At 34.4% G+C, this 20667-nt stretch overlaps 1 protein-coding gene across 2 annotated transcripts; it reads left to right on the plus strand.

Annotated features, from left to right (window-relative positions):
- Window positions 1-2792: 2792 nt before the first annotated feature.
- Window positions 2793-18787, plus strand: LOC135074094 (uncharacterized). Of its 2 annotated transcripts, XM_063968402.1 has the most exons (7): window positions 2793-2925; window positions 10361-10409; window positions 14621-14802; window positions 15467-15535; window positions 16045-16131; window positions 17783-17886; window positions 18534-18787. In XM_063968402.1, exons 1-7 carry the CDS (start codon window positions 2899-2901, stop codon window positions 18712-18714), a joined length of 699 nt encoding a protein of 232 aa, XP_063824472.1. In that variant the 5' UTR covers window positions 2793-2898; the 3' UTR covers window positions 18715-18787. The 2 variants fall into 2 exon arrangements, with proteins under 2 accessions (XP_063824472.1, XP_063824471.1); XM_063968401.1 differs by lacking the exon at window positions 15467-15535 and having other exon boundaries at window positions 2801-2925.
- The last annotated feature ends 1880 nt before the right edge of the window (window positions 18788-20667 follow it).

Raw genomic sequence — 20667 nt, forward strand, 5'->3', positions numbered from 1 at the left:
AATTCAGATAAACAGACATTTCAACAGGGAATTTGCAAACGTAATTATACCTAAAGCAATACTTAAACTACAGTGTGAGTCACGTTAAAGTGTACATATGAAAATAGATGAAACTAGACCTATTTTTATCGACAAAAAAGAGGTCAAAAAATTTTCGAGATTTTTTTTAATTTTTTTATAGAATTTTTTTTCTTCCAATTACTTACTGTAAAGAAAACGTAATAACTTTTAAACTAAGCGGTATATCCTGATAAAATAAAAACAGTAATAATGCTTAATAACAGGCGATACTAAAAAAAGACATAAAATACACAAAAAATGCCAACAAATAATAAAAAATGATACTTTTTAAAAAAAATCTGCTTTTAAATTCGTGTTTTTTTGGTTATTTGATAAATTTCTCCAAAAAATGCCCATATAACAGGTGGTTTTTATTACTTTGTATTATTCTCTATTGTATTATCTATGTAAAACCAAAAATTGCATGTCTCTATTCCTATCACAACATTTGCTATGATCGTTTGAACAAAGGCCTGCAACAACATTATTCTCCGCTACAGGTAGAGACAATTTTAATTTTAACTAAAATGCTTATTTTACTTCGAAATCTTTTGTTTTTATTTGAAATCTAACTTGTCTTTATCAAAATTACAAATCTAGAGCCATTTTCAGTTTCATTGTTAACGAAGCGTTGAATGGCGCGCCCGGAGAGGCTTAGTTCAAACGATCATTGCAAACATTGTGATAGGGATAGAGACATGCGATTTTTGGTTTTACAAAGGTAATACGATAGAGAATAATACAAAGTAATAAAAACCACCGGTTGTAGGGGCATTTTTTGGAGAATTGGAGAAATTTATCAAATAACCAAAAAAACACGAATTTAGGAGATTTTTTTCAAAAATTATCATTTTTTATTATTTGTTGGCCTTTTTTGTGTATTTTATGTATTTTTTTAGTATTGCCTGTTATTAAGCATTATTACTGTTTTTATTTTATGAGGATATACCGCTTAGTTTAAAAGTTATTACGTTTTCTTTACAATAAGTAATTGGAAGAAAAAAAATTATATAAAAAATTAAAAAAAAATCTCAAAAAAAAAATTACCTCTTTTTTGTCGATAAAAATAGGTCTAGTTTCATCTATTTTCATATGTACACTTTAACGTGACTCACACTGTATAATAAACATTTCCTCTTCGTTTCATGTGTAGACGGCACGTCAACGTAACCACTGTGGGTTCTTGTGCAGTTGTAATACGTTCGAGTTTGCAACAATAATGGGTAACCTGATGTGCTGTCGTGTGTACCTACTTTATAGGGATATTCCTACTCAATAGTTTTACGTCATAGATCGGGATACAATTAATTACAAAATAATTTTAATATCGAGTTACTTCTGAATTAACAACAGTTATCCTCATAATGTCACCGTTAGCAAGCAATATGTTAAACAATTTGAAATTAATTATTAGGTATCGGAAAAGGTGTAAAATATAATTTTAGAGAAATGTCACATGAAACACTTTCAGTTTTCAGTTTTGTAAAAAATATTAATCAAAATATTATTTGTTGAGTTTTGAGGAAAAATCTTCCATATATCTCTTAAATTAAATTACTTCTTAAATACATTATTTCCAAGCAGGAAAATTATCTTAATAATCTTAATTTAAGATTGTATTTGTTTATTTTATTCTAATGTAATTTAAAGTTTGTTTTCATTACGGAGGCATTTGAAAATTATGGGGAAGGAAAATATTAAAAAAAAGGATTACTTAATTTGTAAAAATATTATTACAATTTACAAGTGATTATTGTTTCATCATTTAAATAGTATAAACACTCTATAGTTGTGAAGATATGACATAGGTACTAACAGATCGATTACAGAACAATATGAACATAGTACTTAACTAAAGTTTTGGCTTTTATAAATGTTTAACTTAAGTGATAAAAGCCTTAAATAAATAAAATGGATACTTTTACATAACCATACCGATTATAGGCACAACAATCCAGACTAAAACCTCAAAATAATATTAAGTACTACCTACTTACGCTAAAACCCCCTCTACATTTACTATGTTAAAGTTCATGAATGAGTAGCAATTCATTCTTTTCATTGGTATTGGAAATGCCCGTGGTTTGACTATTTCCACCAACCGCAGCGTATTAACCGCGGCGTTTTCCAGACATTGGTAACTCCGAAAAAAATATGCGTCAACTTTGTAGTTCTGGCGTTTTTTCTGGTAAAAATTCCTATTAATCAGTAGCAAATAAAATTAATTGGTTGAAAAAAGAATACGAAAAATAGGTCTAATTTTTTTTTTTTTTTTTTTATGTGATAGGAGGCAAACGAGCAGACGGATCACCTGATGGTAAGTGATTACCGTCGCCCATCATTTAAAAAATGTTTAGTAGGTAACGTTTAATTTTGTGCAAATATTTAATGTATCTTAACTTGCGTACTTTACCATGATAGATATAATATGTGTTTCGCGATTCGCTTAATATATAATTTTTCTAATGGTTTTGGGCACGATTTGAAGACGTGACATTTACGGGGCAAAATGTGCCACCCTAAACTGCATCTACACACATGAGGTATGATTGTTGTCAAGTACCTAGTAGAACGGAATGACACCCAATGCAATAAAGTTAGTTTTTAATTGGGCCAGATACCCTTTGAAGAAGCGAGACAACACACCCAACGCAATGAGATGAGTTAGCGCAGTGTAGCGTACTACGTAGCGGAGCGTTTCCAAGCGTTTTCCCACCGCAGTGACCGCCTCGGCGCTATACGCACGCGCCGCATACAAAAGACATTAAACTTGAACGACGTCTCAGTCTGTGCCGAGGTGACACTGTGAGCGCGTGTGTGAAGTGATAAACAACGAAAATGTTTACCGGCATCTTGTTATTCTTCGTAAGTATTTAAAAACTAGATTAAGTCATTTGTAGACTGTAAACATGTAATAAACCGCAATTTTCAAAAGAAACTTCAAGTTTTTTAAAAGACATAAACAAAGGTATTTCTTTGTTTTGTTGACAGCTTAATTGCAATTCACAGTGTAGTTTATTGGTTTGAAAACAAGATTTCGGACCTTTGAATCGCAAATGAGTTGTTTGGATGTTAAAAACAAATTCATAACATAACTGTTATACTCTTTTTTTTTAAATGTACCTAACTCAACTGGTCAGATAGTTTAAGGTTATCTATTTATAATATTTTTGTTAGTAAATAACGAGTGGAATGTCTTGAGACTTCAGGTATATCTACCTAATTATTATTGTGTTCAACAAACTAATAATTATTTTTATTTAATATGCAGTGCACATGGTGTAATAAATACGGTAGCTAATTACGAATAAATGAATTAAACGAATACATATTTATCGAAATAATTACCATAATAATTAATTTAAACAATGTTGTTAATTATGCTTAATCGCATGTTTTGTTTTATGTTACACTACATAATGTAGGTAAATAATGCATTTTTTACCTTACAAGTTCGTTGGTGTGATTTTTGTAATAAGTACCGACATAAATTATGAATTGTTAAGATTATTTTTCAAGCGTTATACGCAGTTTAGCAATAAGGATCCAAACCACACCATGTTACATTTGACACTTTTTGCTACATGGTAATATAGATCGTAATGACCACTTTGGTATGTAAACTACGTCCAATTACAACTAGTACATTATAAACACAGAAATATAAACTTTAATGATTCGGGATTTAAGCGCTTCATCACAACCGCGGCATTCGAATCGACAACCAGTATTTTGAGATGTCTTACAAATAGGGGCCTAACTATTGACAGTCTGATCTATTCGTACATATTAGTACATTGTGGGAAATTACAGTGACTTACTTATCTGAAATCATTGTCTGCATTAATATTCTAATGATTGAGGAAAAATACTGCAATTTTGAAATTCAGCAAGACTGAGTCACCATCGCCATTATTAACGTCTCCAAGGTTTGCAAACACATACTCGTAAAATACTCATTAGTAGTTTCCAGTTTGGATAAGTATTGTAGTACGGGCTTGAATCAATCTGGTCGCCCGAAAATTTTGTTATTCCGTGCTCTGAAAGACATGAAAAGCTTCGTTCTAAATACCGCCGTATGAAACTCCTATTGAAGCTTCATACTGAATATCATTTAGAATTGTATAGGTTTCTTAAAGATTTTTTTATTCAGGTACATCTTTGTTCGTCATCTGTCGGAATTCGACCCTTCGCAATATACTTAGTCCTTTATTTGAAATGAATAAGATAGTCTATATTGAATGAACTGTTAAACTTTTCCCTGGAATTATTATAATACTTAACTTAATTATATGGTTTATTCAACGCGTTTAATGTTAATATACTCGCTACACACGAGTTGCAATGGCAGAACAAAAGATCGAAAAGCCCTTTAAGTAAACTCAGACTAAGACACTAAAGTTTTTAGTGCTCAAAAGAAGTATAATGTTTGTATAAAAGAATAAATCATCTGTCTGTCAAAACTCACAACATACGGGTAACGTGTCTGTAACTATGAAAACATCGATAATAATGCAAGGTAACCGGGTTATTGACACAAGATTAAAGCTTCTGGAGATGATAATGGAACACAAAAATAACACCGAGTGCAATTTTCGCGTCACATGTAAATTAACTTTGTATCTTTTGTTCCTATAAATAATACAGATAACAAGTAGGTAACACTACTTCCATAAACAAAAGAAAGTAAATAAGCGTGTGCTTAATTAAAATATCTAGATTCACCTCATCTCTTTTCGCAATGTAGGTACATTTTTACTCTGGTAATTGAAAGGAATATTAACCTAGCCGTTATGACGTGTTTAATTGGCCGTGTCCTTAGTCAATATGAACACAAAGAGTCTAGTAACCAAGACGTGTTTATTGTAAATATGTTAGCCTATTAAACGCTTCGTAAGGTTCTACAAGAGACATAGTAGGTATCTTATCATAGGAAGGAGAGGAAAATGAATTAAATTAGATAAAATACAAAATCAAATGGATGATTTGGATAGATCTTAGGATGCTCGGATTAATTAAACAGTACGAAGCCAAAATTGCAAGCAATTAATGCAGGCACCTATGCATTTTTACCCGACTGCGCCAGAAGGAGGTTTGTTTATGCAATTAATTTTATTTTTTAAATGTAAATGCTTATCCCTTAAATTGTTTTTGTCCGTTTTAAAGGACATGTCAAATAATTGCTTACAAAATCTAAATTAAAGCAATTTATCGACTTTCAAGGGATATTTTATAAAAAGCATGATATTTTATGTGAAACACGGGGCTGTAGTTCAATAAAAAGCCGCGAATTTTAAAAATAAAGACATTTGAATAAATGCAACAGCAATGTCAAGTTTTCACTCTTGATAAATGTGGCAATACTGTAGGTATTACACTTGTTCTTGTGCTTTATTGATTGATTTTATAATATTAACGAATAAAACTGACGGTTATTGCCAAAACTGTAAAAAAATATCGATTTTTTTCCATTAATTTCAAGGTTACAAATGTTAAGTCACTTAAAACGGACAATGCCATGTATCAGTAATAAATACTCATGTTGATTTTTAGACATTTTTACCCAATTTCCCCCTTTTAGGGGTTGAATTCTGAAATAACCTGAAACAGGTGTTTACTCATTTATCGATAGGAATGTATCCTGTGAAGTATCGAATTAAATAGTGTAACTAATTTTGTTTCGCCCTACAAACTTTGGACCCCCATTTCACCCCCTTAGGGGGTAATTTTGGAAAAATCCTTTCTGATAACACCCCTAGACCCTAATAAGGAACCTACATGCCAAACTTTGTGTCTTTATACCCACCGGTTTGGGATTTATGTTGATAAATCAGGCAGTCACTTTCTGTTTTTATATGTCAGGATGTTTTTTGATAAATTTATGTAAAATCAACAGTAAATAGTCCAGATGGATTGCAAAAGGCGCTGGATTAGCCAGAGGATGATTATCAGGGATTCCTGTATTGTTATTAAGAAAAGTTGTTTTACGTTTGTTTTTCTAAACTGGCAATGTCCGCCCTAAGTGACATGGTTATAATGCTAAATAATTGGCAATGTCCGTTTTGAGTGACATGTCATAACTTCTATACTAATTGGAATTTTTTCAAAAAGTAAATATTTTTTTCTTAATCTATCAAAACAATACCTAAAACCCAAATTTGACCATTTTTGAAGCAAGGGTTCAATGAGTGCCAATTTAAGGGTTATGCCAATCACAGAACAGAATCTAGACTAAAATATAATCGAGTTTTGAGAGTACCTTTGTGGACCTATGACTAAGATTATATCCACTGCGGTATCAGTACCTACTCAACGTTCGAATAATCTCTAGTAGGGTAAGTGCGTTAGTTTTCGTCCAATTATCGGAGTTGCCAACTTTGTGATGCAAAATGAATATCTTAAAATACCCTTACTCATATGTGTCATATGTCATTTTAGTCCTTATATAGTCTACTTTACGTTAATATTATATGACAATAAGTAAATACCAGGGGTTTTTTTATAAAAAATATTTTATGCAAAAGAGGCGATTTCACTAGTTTTCGTCCAAAAAAATCAGTTTTCGTCCTAGTGTACGCTAGTTTTCGACCACTGTGTAGAAAAAAGGGTGCAGTTGAATTATTAACTTAAAACCAATTCTACAATACAATAACTATGGATTGTGGTATATCATTTGAAAGGTAATTTTGTTAGCTTTCAAATGATATCAAAAAGATTTAAACAAGTTTCTTACCTAAATTTAGAAAAATATTGCAATAGGTCGAAGGACAAATGGACGAAAACTAATCTACAGGAATACCTAATTTTGGTTTTCGTCCACCCCAGTGCTTGCTCATGACGTCATGGACGGAAACACAACAACGTTTAAAGCTGTTTTTTGTTTTCGTCCACATTTTTTTAACGGTTTTTATGGGTTTATCACTGTTAAAAAGTGGACGTAAACTAAAATGTTTAATGTAATAGCAATAAAGATCATATTGGAAGAAAAAACATTGTATTTTGTAGGTCCATTGAAGTAAAATGATTATTAAAAATATTAACTAGGTGTCAGGGTTTCCGTCCACGTGGACGAAAACCAAAATCTTGCAAAATTGTTATGCTAGTATTAGTCCACTTAATTATCTAAGATTTCTATACAAAAACTTTAATAAACCCTTAAAATAGTGTTTATTATGCTAATAATTAGACATACGTGCCAAAAACATTACGTAAAGTAGCTAAAACAGTAATTAAACATATCATGAAAGTTCCCTACCGGCACGTTTTTTTTCTAACTTGACGACGTTTTCCATTCACCTGTGTGCAGCAGCAACTTCCGTAAATTTTTTTGGAGTTATTACTTGTCAAATTACATTTTCATGCAGGCAGAACTGTTACTTAGATATTATAGATTGTAACAAGTCCAAACTTGCACGGAAAGTTAGGTTTGTATTCTAATTTTCCGTATTTGTTTGGGGCAAGTCGGTCAAATGGACGAAAACAGGAGCTGGACGGAAAACCGGCACAATTACCCTACTAGGTACGCAAACAATGTAAACTGTTCACATTATGACGTCTGCAGCAATGTGTTCTGTTTTGGGGCATATTGCTGCGACACCGGCCACGCCCCCTTGTCACATCTCCCTTTAGGTTCTGTGATCTGGTTTCAGTATATTATCGTGCCTTTGTGGTACGGAACTATGACTCCGATTATTATAAGTAGAGTTTCAATAAGTTATTCTGGTTAGATGAAAGTGGCACGAGGAAACTACTTATCAGTTTAAACACGTCTGTGCTGGCGCAGAATTTATTTATAGGGAAAGCGGTGAAGTTTTACTTACTCGTATCTCGTACTTGTCAATTTCTAACATTGACACAAATTACTGGTTCTACTCTCTTGCTCTCTCTGTAAAGATTAATATTGGAAAGTTAAACTGCATTTACTAGTTACAGTGAATATGAAACATTCTTTTAATGATGAACCTTATAAGCTTGTAATAAAGTTCATGTTTCGTCAAAGTTATAACAGTTCCTGTGCAGCTGTCTATGCCCTATACAAAGTACTAACATCGAGAAACCTAGGTATTAAAACCGGTTGACAGACTGGTTAAATTGTTATTAAATATGAGATACTTTGTCTGACTGGACAACTGGCATATTAGGATTAAAAGTTTTTTACAATGTTCTTCGTTAGTTTACGTTGATATAAAAAAAATCATTAACCCTTAACCCAGCCTAAAAAAATTCAATCATATCTGCACAGCATAAGGTTCAAATTGATGTGGTCTCTGTGGATACCAAAGCCTGGTTAAGGGATATTATTTAGCCTATATTATCAATTTGAGTTAACCTTTAATGACAATATATTAAGGGCTGATTTTTTAACTGAAGAAAGTTTGGCACACTGACAGTTTCAGCATGGGTTTATGTTAAAGTGACAAGTTTATTTTTCAGTTATAAGATTTATATGACGATTGAAAAATCAGCCCTTATTGCTAGTAGGCTAAAATATAGCAAATGTCTTTAAAGGCAATCTTCATATGAAACGAAACCAGACAGTAAAAAAAATTTAACATTTATAAATGTCGAGATTTTATGATAAAACTCAAATCCGGTTGCGAGACGGAAAACAAAAGTACTTCACTTTATCCTTAATGTTTTCCTTTTGCAGGAATCGAATGTGCAATTATGTAATTAACTTGTCATGTACATAAACATAAATTGACATCATATTTAACATTTTTTTGCATCTAATTAAAGCCTATTGTAGCTTAGACTTACTGACTTTAACAAACGTCAAAAGTCTGTCAAACTCCATACAAAAAACACCGGTTAGTTATAGTCACGGTAAAAATAAGGTGGTGCAATTAACCTTAGATACTATTTTGTTATTCCACAAACTACACTGAACGATACTCTTTTGTTGATAAATAAAAATAGGTACCTACTTTAACGTAAAATAAAGTAGGCCCACCTAATTTTTCCTTATGAAAAAACAAAAGACTCACGATTTTTACGCGGACTACTTTTTTCTTTTTTAAGTTTTCACACCTGCCAGTTTACAAACAAGTTTTGCACATATTTCTTGTCATTTTATTCATATTTTACAGACGACAGCAGCACAAACAGCAAAACACTGAGGGCTCTTATGTAATTGCAATAAATGCTACTTTGCAACAAATATATAGTCCGATGTGCTGCCATCTGTACATTTAATGCACGATGACCTCTAACATCAAACGATTTGTGTCAAAACACACATTAAGAGGCCAGATTATACATTCATTATGATGATCAGCTAATATTATGTCCAAATAGCTACTGCTTAGTTACTAGATGGTAAAACGTGTACTAATCGACATTTATTATCCACATGATTGATGACATTTCGAAAAAACTAGAAAATAAAATACGTTGAAAGAAATATTAGATTAAATTATTGAATTTATTCGACATCTGTTATCTTATAGCCACTGACCAGACTGTTTTTTATGGCTGTCAGATTAGTAATAAGTGTACCGGTTTAATGAAATGTTGTACAACTTTTTTTCTAAACAGGTTTATTTCCAAAAACTACTCTACTTTTGAGAACGAATTTGTCAATCGCCTGTTAAAATGTAGATACTTAAAACATTTTGAAGTTACTATGCATATTATAAAAATATTGATATCTTATTATTTTATAATTTATTAATTTAGCTTTAAGTATACTAAAAGCATAGTAATATTACTTAAAAAAAAAACAACGCTGATAAAATAAAAATGCTTTATTCTATTCAAAACTTATTTGCAAATTGAACAGGATACCTATCAATAATTCTGCATTGCGAATTGTATTTTCGTAGATGTTTAATAAATCGTCTCATTAATATCTATTACAGCAAGATCACAAATCCAAAACACGTTTTATAGTAACGTGTAAAGGTTACCAATTAAGTAAATCAATTACATACTTATGGTCTCGATTCTTTTGATGTAGCCGAGATCATTCGTAATCCAGTTTCTTAATCTCATTTTTACCTACCTAATTTACTATTAATTTTAATAGACTTGCATTCAAGAAGAGGACTTTTTATTTAAAAATCAGTATCCAACAAATTTTGCATACTTCAATAATGTTTCTCTATAGTATTCGACTGCCATGATTGTTACTGAGCTGCGTTATAAAAAAAATGTTGTTTTTTATTCGGTTGTGTATAAGAAGAAGTTATTAAGATCACAAGGCATTTACTCTGGCATGAAAAATGTTAAAGATTTTTTTTTTAATTTACCAAAAGCCATCAGCAGAAACGCAAATATTTATGAATTTTTTTGTTCACAGATCTCACTACACTCCATTTCACAACTGAATGGTGCCCACGTACATGGACGTAAGTAGTCTTTTAAAACCACGATATAAAAACCCTTTGACTTTAAAAAATATACCTAGTCATACTGTACTAAAACTGTAACCAATTTATCACAATACAATGTAAAAACTTTCGTATTTAGGTGATAAGAATAGAATTCAGTTTTGTTTGTAAAAAATATTGGAGACTGGATTTTCCTCAATTTCTTCAGACCTAACTGAAATAATTTGGGTGAATATCCCAAACACGTTTTTTACGCGGCGGAGCTGAGAATCGATGGGAGAAATGTAACTAGAGCGATGATTTTTTTTCTGTATATAGTTTATACAGCGTTTTACACGATAGCAAAGTCTTCAGGACAATAGGTAGTTATTTTATGTACTAAAAAAATTTTCAAAGACCCAAAATCTAATAGCGGTGGCGCGTCCTAACTCTATTTCTACTCATAAATTGTGTTATTCCTTCTTTCTCGGGGATTCTAGTAATTTAAAAATAGTATAGCCATAAAATACATTAAATAAGACTTCCAAATGATATGAAAGAAATGTGATATTTCATATTTTAAGTGTTTTAAATAGCCTTTCAAAACTGTCCCACGAAAAAAAGCAATTACAGTGGCTCAATTTCGACACTCTCTTACTTCTCCAAAGAAGCTTTGAGAGACGTAGAGTTTTTCTTCCCTGCATCACTCAACTGTGTCCTCCTGATCGGGCTATAAAGACTTGCGACTTGTGGTATTGTTTTTCCAGCAGACCCGTAAATATTTGTATCAGCGGCACAGGAATACAAAATTTTTCAATTTCGCTGGCAAGTGTATGAGTGAAAGCTACTTACTTAGATGCTAAACGATTCTTTAACATGATTAAAGTTTGGTGTTTTGTTGTTTCTGCATACAGAAATTATTGATCAGAATTATAGTTTTCTTTATAATTTGAATTTTGTAACAGTTTTTCAATTCCGGTGGCGCAATTTCGGTGGCTCCGGTGGCGAATCTATTGCCGGAATTGGTCTTATTGGCTATTATATATATATTGGAGCATTGTAACTAGGTCTACTAAGGTCTCAGTCATAACTACAATATCGTCAGTGAATCGAAGTTGTGTGATGTACTCGCCGTATCTTGATACTGAGCTCGGTCTAGCTCAGAAGCTTGAAAACCTCTAAGTGGGAGGTAGTGAAGACTTTAAGAGATTATGGTGTCTCCATCTCTGAACCCTCGCAGCAATCAGATAAGTTTCGAGTTCTGATCTTGGGGGAGGGCTGATATGATGAAGTTTTCATACAAATTTCATACAAAATTCAGAAGTTGCATGTATCGACAGTCAATTTGACGCCATTAAAGAGACTGTAGCACAGCCCAGGTCTTGACCGAATCGAAGAAGGTACAAAAAGGCCAATAATAATGACTGATTATAGTCCTCAGTCTTCTGCATAATTTGACGCAGCATTAAATATGTATACGTAGTATTACGAACGTCTTTTCGAAAATGAGGTTGTCTGGGAGACTGGATGTTGGATAGCGAGAGTGTCATGTTTCAGGAAAAAGCTGCCTCACCTGACTCTGGACCATCGCCAACGTCCATTCCATTCCAGTCTCTAGCACCACCACCATGTCTTATTTTTTGGTTTATCGACCAATAAACATGGTGGTATTTAAGAGAACTTTAGTACTAGCATTCCATCTGATTTCATAAGCTCAGTTGTGATTTCATTATCGCCTGGTACATACCTTGTTGTTTTTAATAGGGCATTCTAATCTCACTCAAGCTAAAGTCTAGGATATCTTCGCTAAAGTGTCGGAATAATCTCGATCTTCAGCCTAATTACTAGTAGTGCTTCTTAATCTCTCCTAGCAGCTTAGGCATTTACCAAAATGGTTCTGCTATCCTCGTTATTCATGTTGGTATACTCAATTTGGTCCTCGCAAATACATACTTTCGATTTATTACAAAAAATCGTCTCTATAATACACTTTGTATCAGCGTGAGGACTTGGATAGCTATTTATACATCGATACTAAGCAGAATCTTAAAAACAGATGAGAATAGTCCTGAAACAGCTAAAATTTCCCTAGTCTCGTAGGTTGCAATCTATTCTGCCACTCGAGATGAAAATTCGTGGGGCTTTGGAGCTGGATTGGCACTGGTCGTGGCTTAGGCTTCATCAGTCGACAGCTTTTGAGCATCTTTTATTCGGCATTCTTCTATTTCGGTGATGACTTCTTCTTCTTCCTCGGTCCCTCACTGATGAAGATCGCAACCGCAGATAGTGTTCCTTCATAGACTGCGGTCATAAGCTGTGTGGTGATCGGAGAATGCAAATGTGATTAAATTGCCTGTTCGTCTAAAAATGATTACTACATTTTGATTTTTGCAGTACTATTAGGGTGCAGCTCAGTACGCTTTTACAGTTCTGGCATCTTTTGCTAGGCCTTCTCTCTCTATGAGGCTGGCTGGATTTAGTCCTCCGTTTCTTAATTGTACTACTTTCATCTAGCTCATTGTCGCTAGGTTTGCATAGTTTTCCGTTAAATTACCTTGTCACAAATATGTAATGTGTTAGTTCAGTAGCTGGTATAGATCTAGAAATATCTTCATACTTAATCTCCAGTTCGCATGGTCTTTAGCGAATAATTAGTTGCGTAATTCTGAGTATAGGATAGGTATGATACCATCATGAAAACTTGGCTAGCCTGGACCAATATTTTTACTTATGGAAGATAAACCTAACACCAACCTGGGGCAGTTGGTCGCCCTCCCGGGACTAGAGTTGGTTTCTGGGTTTGAGGGTCATGTATGATGTCTTTGTGATGACTCTAGAATAACGGGGCTGTTAGCGGCTAGAGCCAGAAAGTTTTGGATTTGTTCTCTATGGAGGGATTTTGCCGTTATCACCATGCTTAACAGGCTGGTTGGTAGTTCCAGTATGGTAGTATAATACCCGGAAAGATGCTGCAGCCCACCCTCCAGTATTTTGATTCCTTAGTCGGCTATTACGACTCACGTGGGAAGATTTGATGCTTTTTTAGGGTCACAACACAGGCCTGAATATTGTTTTTAATTATAAACATCTTTACTGGATAATAATACTTAATTGATTACAAATAAATAAGTAATTTGAGACAATCATCCGTAACATTCCGAAGTCCGCTGTATAAATAAATTTCGGTGGATTGGTTCTTAATTCCGGTGGCTCAAATACAATTTCGGTGGCTCTTGATAATTTCAAATTGACATATCTCGAGAAGTATTAATAATATTTTGATCTCTACCATATCATTGAATAATACAAGTTATTTACTATTATTTCTGCCACAAAAAAGTTTTGGAAAGTGGAAATTAAAATTCGCCACCGGAATTAGGCAAAAAACGAGTTTGTTGATATTCACCCATTTTGAGGCTGCTTCTGATACTAATAACATCAATATGACCATATTGATATTAATGTATCTAAATACAACAGGAATATACCTTTGTAAGACTATTAATATTGTAAGGAAATATGCTTTTAATACCTATACTCTAGGCTAGCGGTTCCCGAATGGTGGTCCGCGGAACCCTGGGGTTCCATGGAAAGGCCGCAAGGGTTCCGTAAAAAATATTATCCCAAGTTTCGTGACCGACGTTGTTCGCACGCACCGACTTTTTTACGCACAAGGGGTGCGGGCGGAGTAGTACGGGGGTTCCGCTAGGAAAAGTATAATCAATTACGGTTCCTTGGCAAAAAAAAATTGGGAAACCCTGCTCTAGGCTCTATCTAACTGCGATCTACACTCCTGAGCTGGCCAGAGGGGAGCCATTTTGAAGTCATCGATGTCGTCGTTTCACCCAAATGACGTCCACTGCTAGACAAATTCCTTCCCCAAGGATTTCGACAACGACCGGTCCTGCGCTGCCCGCATCCAGGCACTTCCCACGATGTTCACCATCGTCTTATAGTCATCATCATCATCATCATCATCTCAGCCATATGACGTCCACTGCTGAACATAGGCCTCCCCCAATGCTTTCTATGTTACCCGGTTGGTAGCGGCCTGCGTCCAGCGCTTTCCTGCTACCTTTTCACGCTGCGTTTTCCGGTACGCGGCCTCCATTCCAGAACCTTACTGCCCCATCGGCCGTCAGTTCTGCGTACTATGTGCCCTGCCCATTGCCACTTCAGCCTTCACTTCCTTTCCTCCACTTCAGCTTGCTAATCCGTCGTCGTCTTATAGTATTTTGTGCTTATTCCAGCCGATGACAAAATCTTCTTCCCTGGTCCCATCAAGGAAGCGGTTCCCCTGAACAGATATGGCAGCAGCAACAATGAAGTCAGCAAGGGCGACGTCCCCGACGAGTGTAAGAACAAAAACTACTGCACCGTCAAGCCCCCAGACTACCCCCAGAAAAAGTTCGACAGCTTGATCAAGCATCGAGTAAGTTTCTAAGTTTTGTTATACGGATAACGAGAGCTAGGCAGTTGTAGGGCAGATCAATTTTGTATTATAAAGAGCAATAAAATTGTTACACTTTATAAACAAAAAGCAGCGTAAGTACTTTTATTTCATACTCTGTTCATAATGTGAATGAGTATGAAGTTCCGTAAGACGCCATATTAGACCCACTTAAAATTGATCTGCCGCACATCCTTCCAATTGAGTCTGCGTTTCATTTACTGCAGTTCAACTGCATTATTGCAGAATAATTTTAATTCAAATCTTAAGACGCCAAAACCTTTGTAAATATCCACTTATAACTTTTTGGGTTTGATGTTTTTGGCTAAATCTTACCTCTGGCTTTTTATTATTGGCATTTTCGCATCAAGATTTATACAATTGGCATTTGGCATCAAAATTTATATAACTCAAATAACTTGGTCTTTAATGTATACTTCTCATTGTAGCTTTTTATTATTATTATTGTCTTATCAAATCTTATATCTATCCTGTTTCTTTTTAAATAAGTATAGCTAGTAACATTTCGTTTCAATCTACGAATAACTACAATGTCATTATCATCGCAGAATTTAGCTATGTCCTTACTCGTATCTGTTGGGCTAAAGTTATTGAAAGTAATTATAAGAATTTCTTATAATTTAAGCCATCTCTCGCGAATATGATACGGCAAAAGAGAAGCGCCGAAGAAGTTTCAACCACGACAGGTTCCACCGTAAGTTTGAGACAAAAAATATTTTCCATTAACAAACATCTCGAGAAATGGACAAAATACTGATTTAAGGTTATCATTTTATCGACATGTGCATGAAAACTTTTGGGAAAATGACTTAAAGGATACGGTGTTAAGATACAACATTACAAAAATCTGAATCATATTACTGAACTCACTATTAATAATTCACATCACAATTTACAGTATTAAAAATAAGAAATCATCCATCAGTGCAGGTATAGGTAGTCTGGACAGAGACAAGAGTCTCTCAAGAAGGCATATTGGGTCCATTAATATTCCATATAATTACATTTGCGTTTTCATTAAATTCATGGTTTATAATAAGGTTTCTAACAACTAAACTTGTTATAAAATCATTGGTGAAGCGTGTTTAAACATCCACATCATTATCTTATTAGGTGCTTCGATTGTGCCAAAAGCTTACACCATGGTCCGTGTTTATAGCTATTTTGACAGTTCTAACTAGGTAACTATGTCATTATTTTCAGATTCCATTAAACACACCAGTGTTAGACGGTTTAGAAGACAAACAAGGTGATCCTGATGAAGTTGATAACTGCGAAACTATAATTGAGGTAAGGGATAATTTTCCTCTTAAAACATTTAATAAGTCTGTATCAAATACTTTTAGTGTTTAGATTTGCGAGAATTAGTTCGGATCCAAGTACATTTTCCACTTAGATATAAAGTTAAAACAATCATACATTTATATCTATGCATGCACCAGACTCAAACAGTTAAAATTAAATGATATCGAAACAAAAACTGAATCTCTCACAGAATCATGTAAGCTAAAGTTTAATACATTAATCATCCTAGATTACATAACAACAGTACACATGTTCTCATTATAGAAAAACTTCAAGTAGTTATGCTAGAGTCAATGGTACTATACCATCTGTTATATTAACAATATTGACATACCTTAGCAATAAAGAATGATTAGAATCTACACTATAATCACTTAGATCAACACAATATCCTACGGTACTATTTTTATAACTGGTTACTCATTGCAAAAGGAAAATATCTTAGGTAAACTAACTTGTATAGTTTGCTTGCAAAACGACTAAATAGACCTAAATTGGCAAAAAGTTATGCAGATTTATTTTTAGATTTACAATGTTTTGTTAGTTCGAATTATTGCGATTCAAATGTTTGACTCACAGCTTTAGGTTTTCTCTTGTGTCTACTTATAGACAGAGAATGGGTTATAAACACACAATAGGTACATACAATTTACAGCGTTTGTAATTTTGGAACCCACCACTAGTGGACATCAATACTTTTTTCCCAATCGTTTAGAACAGTGTTTTTCAACCCGTGGGTCTCTCGGTCGAAGCCTCTATATGGGGTCACGAGAGGTCTTAAAAACTACCTCAGTAAAAAAACAATAAAGTTTTAAAGATAGATTTATCCGAAATCTAATTATGCAAATGCATAAATATACAGGATTGAAAAATTCGGTCCCTTCAACATCTTTGTAACCTTAAAAATGCATGAAAAAAAGCGAACGGTCGGGGGGTCGCAAAATATTTTTTCATACTAGGGGGTCGTGACATGAAAAAGGTTGAAAAACACTGGTTTAGAAGAAAAATGGTGCCGGGGCGGGGCAGCGGTGACAGGAAATAGAGGCATCACATCAAATGTAATGCTAGATTCACATGTTGTTTTGTGTTCATTTTTGACGTCTATGCACTTTCTCATTAAGTCTGCACAAAGCATATTATTGCTTGAAGATCAACAAAAAGGTTACGAGAATAAAGACGAGTATCACGTATTTATTCGCACAGCTGCACTTGGCAGATAATATGTGCGATACACGGAAGAGTGGAAGGTCACGATCGGGTTTCTTCTGAACGATAAATTATATTTATATGATAACATCACTACAGTAATTACTTGACTGTTATGTAACTTGTACGATAATGATGCACTCATTAGTTGATGTTAGATCCTTCATTTTATGATACCTACTGTAGGCAGGTTACTGCGCGTTTTGTATAACGACCGTTCAGTCTAGCGGTTTGTGGTCCAGACTGTAAACAACTTGGTAATGGATTCAAATCCCTTTAGGAACACCTGTCACCTACGTCACGCTAAATTCTTTTCGTTAAATTCTATAGATCTGTACCTAATTTGTGTCTAGACGATTACTAATAAATTCATCTTTTTTCTTTCTTTCCATGTGAATGGTCGATTTAACATCTTCATTGTTATTTACAGTTCGAGCCTCTCTACAAAGTGAAGTCCGAAACAGGTGGATGGCGCACCGTGGTACAGTCTCCTGAGAAGAACTTCGTACAGTTAGTCCGACTGGAAACTTGCAAGTAAGATATTTTTTACCTCTGTTTCATAGCGGCAGATGCAAGACATCATCGTCATATCATTTAGTCTTAACTGCAGGAGCATGACCTTCTCTAATTACCTATCAGATGCTTGGCAAATGGAGAATTTTGCCTACACGGTACCTCTAGCATGAGCAACTTTCGTCTTCGAATCGTTTGCGTATTCGACTTTATTCGATACTCAACCTTCGAATTAAACGATAACGTGGCAATTTTGATTGTCAAAATAAGTTTCGTGCAACCATTTCTCATACTAAGTTCACTTTACGACACGTTCACAAGGGCGCTGTTGTAGTTTTCGTACTAAATCTTTTGATGGCAATTCGAATACGCAAACGATTTGAAGTCGAAAGTTTTTCATGCTAGACGTACTGACCACGCTAGCCAGACAGTCGGGGAGGCCAGATGTTAATTTTAAATCAACCCTATATTTCCTTCAATGCGTCTCTTATAACGAGAAAGAAAGGAAGATTCGAGAAGTCTAGAGCATCGGTTTACTCAGAAAAATCTCCGACGTGACTAGAAATTATGTTCGCAATATTTTATAGCGTTTTTTCTCTTGTGTCTCCAAAGTTTAACTGTAACTTATTAGTAATCTGTAGTTTAACCATCTAAATTATTGTTTCCAGAGCTGCAAGCTCACCTTGCTTCACGGTCTTCCCGAAGCTGCCCACATATACCACATTCTGCAAGCAGAAGTACACCACCTGGCACTTCGTGGTCGACGTGGAATCCGGCGAAGCGAATAAGACCGAGACCATTCCTGTGGACCTGCCCACTTGCTGCTCTTGCTTCTACAGATCTGTTTAAAAAAATACGTTCCATATTCGAATAAAGTAAGATTGACAGATGTCAAAATTCAAATATTCTAACTGTCCAGCTATTTATTGTAAAGAGTGTATTAAAAAAGTTTTATTCAGCTACCGATTGTGTAGTTGAAAGTCTGTGATCAACCTAGAATCTGCGTTTGACCTTACCTACCTGGATTATAAAGCTTTAATTTACAATATTTTGTCAATTACGGCATGACACAATGGAACAATGTAAGAAAAATTACAGGTATATTATTTTCAGGTAAGGTACTTTTTATTAGACCTATCACAGACTTCAAAAGTAAAAACTAAACGAAGGATATATGTCTGAACTCAAAATTCTATTTTGTGTATGACTATTATTTTTTATGTATAATTCAGAACTAGGCAGTTAAATCCCATGACGCGGCTTGCGAAATCTAAATGTAAGAGTAGATGTCCAAACTAACATTATTTATATGACTATGAGTATAATTTACCTACTTAATAATCTTATGCTAAGAATTTTATGTAGAGTTAAAAAATCTTTTTTGTAATGATTGACATTTCATGACTTTGCAAAGACATTTTAAAAACATATTAGGGAATATTTTGTAGTCACCAAGCAGGACTAAACTTTTTTTATTATTATTTCTGAAGAACTCAGGACATAAAACTTTATAGAGATGAATATGTAGCACTGGCAGATTCCAATCTAAGTTAATTTACTTTTCTTTGTTTAACTTCAATCTTACTACCTACCAAATTATTATGATACTTTTATATTCTTTATTGGTCTGTATACTTCATTTATAATCTAGGATGAGCTCAATTAGAATAGTTTATCATAATTCGCCTATAAGATTTTTATAAACGTAATTTTAAGGATCAGAAAAAATAGAAGTGATACACAGTATTTATTTTATTTCTCATTGAAACTTTTGTCTGTATATTACGTATTCACTAGTCACTTCATAAAATAAAAGCTGAAAATTAATCGTACTGTTTATTTCCAAATTCTTCAATCATCATCATCATCATTTCAGCCATAGGACGTCCACTGCTGAACATAGGCCTCCCCCAATGCTTTCCATGTTGATCGATTGGTAGCGGCCTGCGTCCAGCGCTTCCCTGCTACCTTTACGATGTCGTCGGTCCACCTTGTAGGTGGACGTCCCACGCTGCGTTTTCTGGTACGCGGCCTCCATTCCAGAACCTTTCTGCCCCATCGGCCGTCAGTTCTGCGTACTATGTGGCCTGCCCATTTCCACTTCAGCTTGCTAATTCGTCGGGCTATGTCAGTGACTTTGGTTCGTTTACGGATCTCCTCATTTCTGATTCGATCTCGCAAAGAAACACCAAGCATAGCCCTCTCCATAGCACGCTGTGCAACTAATTCTTCAATATGTATGTAGGTACTTTATTGCTACACTATTATTTAATACTATGTCTACGTGTAATATAGGGTTGGCAATATGATGGTATTTAACCACACTCCTAACTCCCCTTTACCCAGGATCTACCTACAATTTAGGCATACGAGGCAGTCACATAAGTAAATATTCCTTTACTCTCTGAGTTAACTTTTTAACTTGAGTTTTGAGTGTTGTTTTATATTACACCATAGTCTTATTATGGGCTACTGACTGTCCATTATTCTAATTGGGATACACGTGACAGTAAGAACATATTATTAATAAGCATATATTCAGAGAGCATACGTACGTGTCAACTATATTAAAATAATACTGAGCACAGTATACAAGCTACTTCATTATCATACAGTGTGAGCACAGTAGATAAATCAAACAGTACGGAAGCTTCATACAAACGCTCGAAATCAGACTCACGCACACAGACGCACGCTTTACACGAGCTCTAAGCGAACCTCGCAGTCCATCCGTTGCGAGTGTCGCGCGCGTTGTGTTTTTAATAATAATTTTATTGCATGCACTGTCCGCTGTATTTTTAA

Source organism: Ostrinia nubilalis, chromosome 8, assembly GCF_963855985.1.
Source record: "Ostrinia nubilalis chromosome 8, ilOstNubi1.1, whole genome shotgun sequence".
Taxonomy (NCBI): Eukaryota; Metazoa; Arthropoda; class Insecta; order Lepidoptera; family Crambidae; genus Ostrinia; species Ostrinia nubilalis.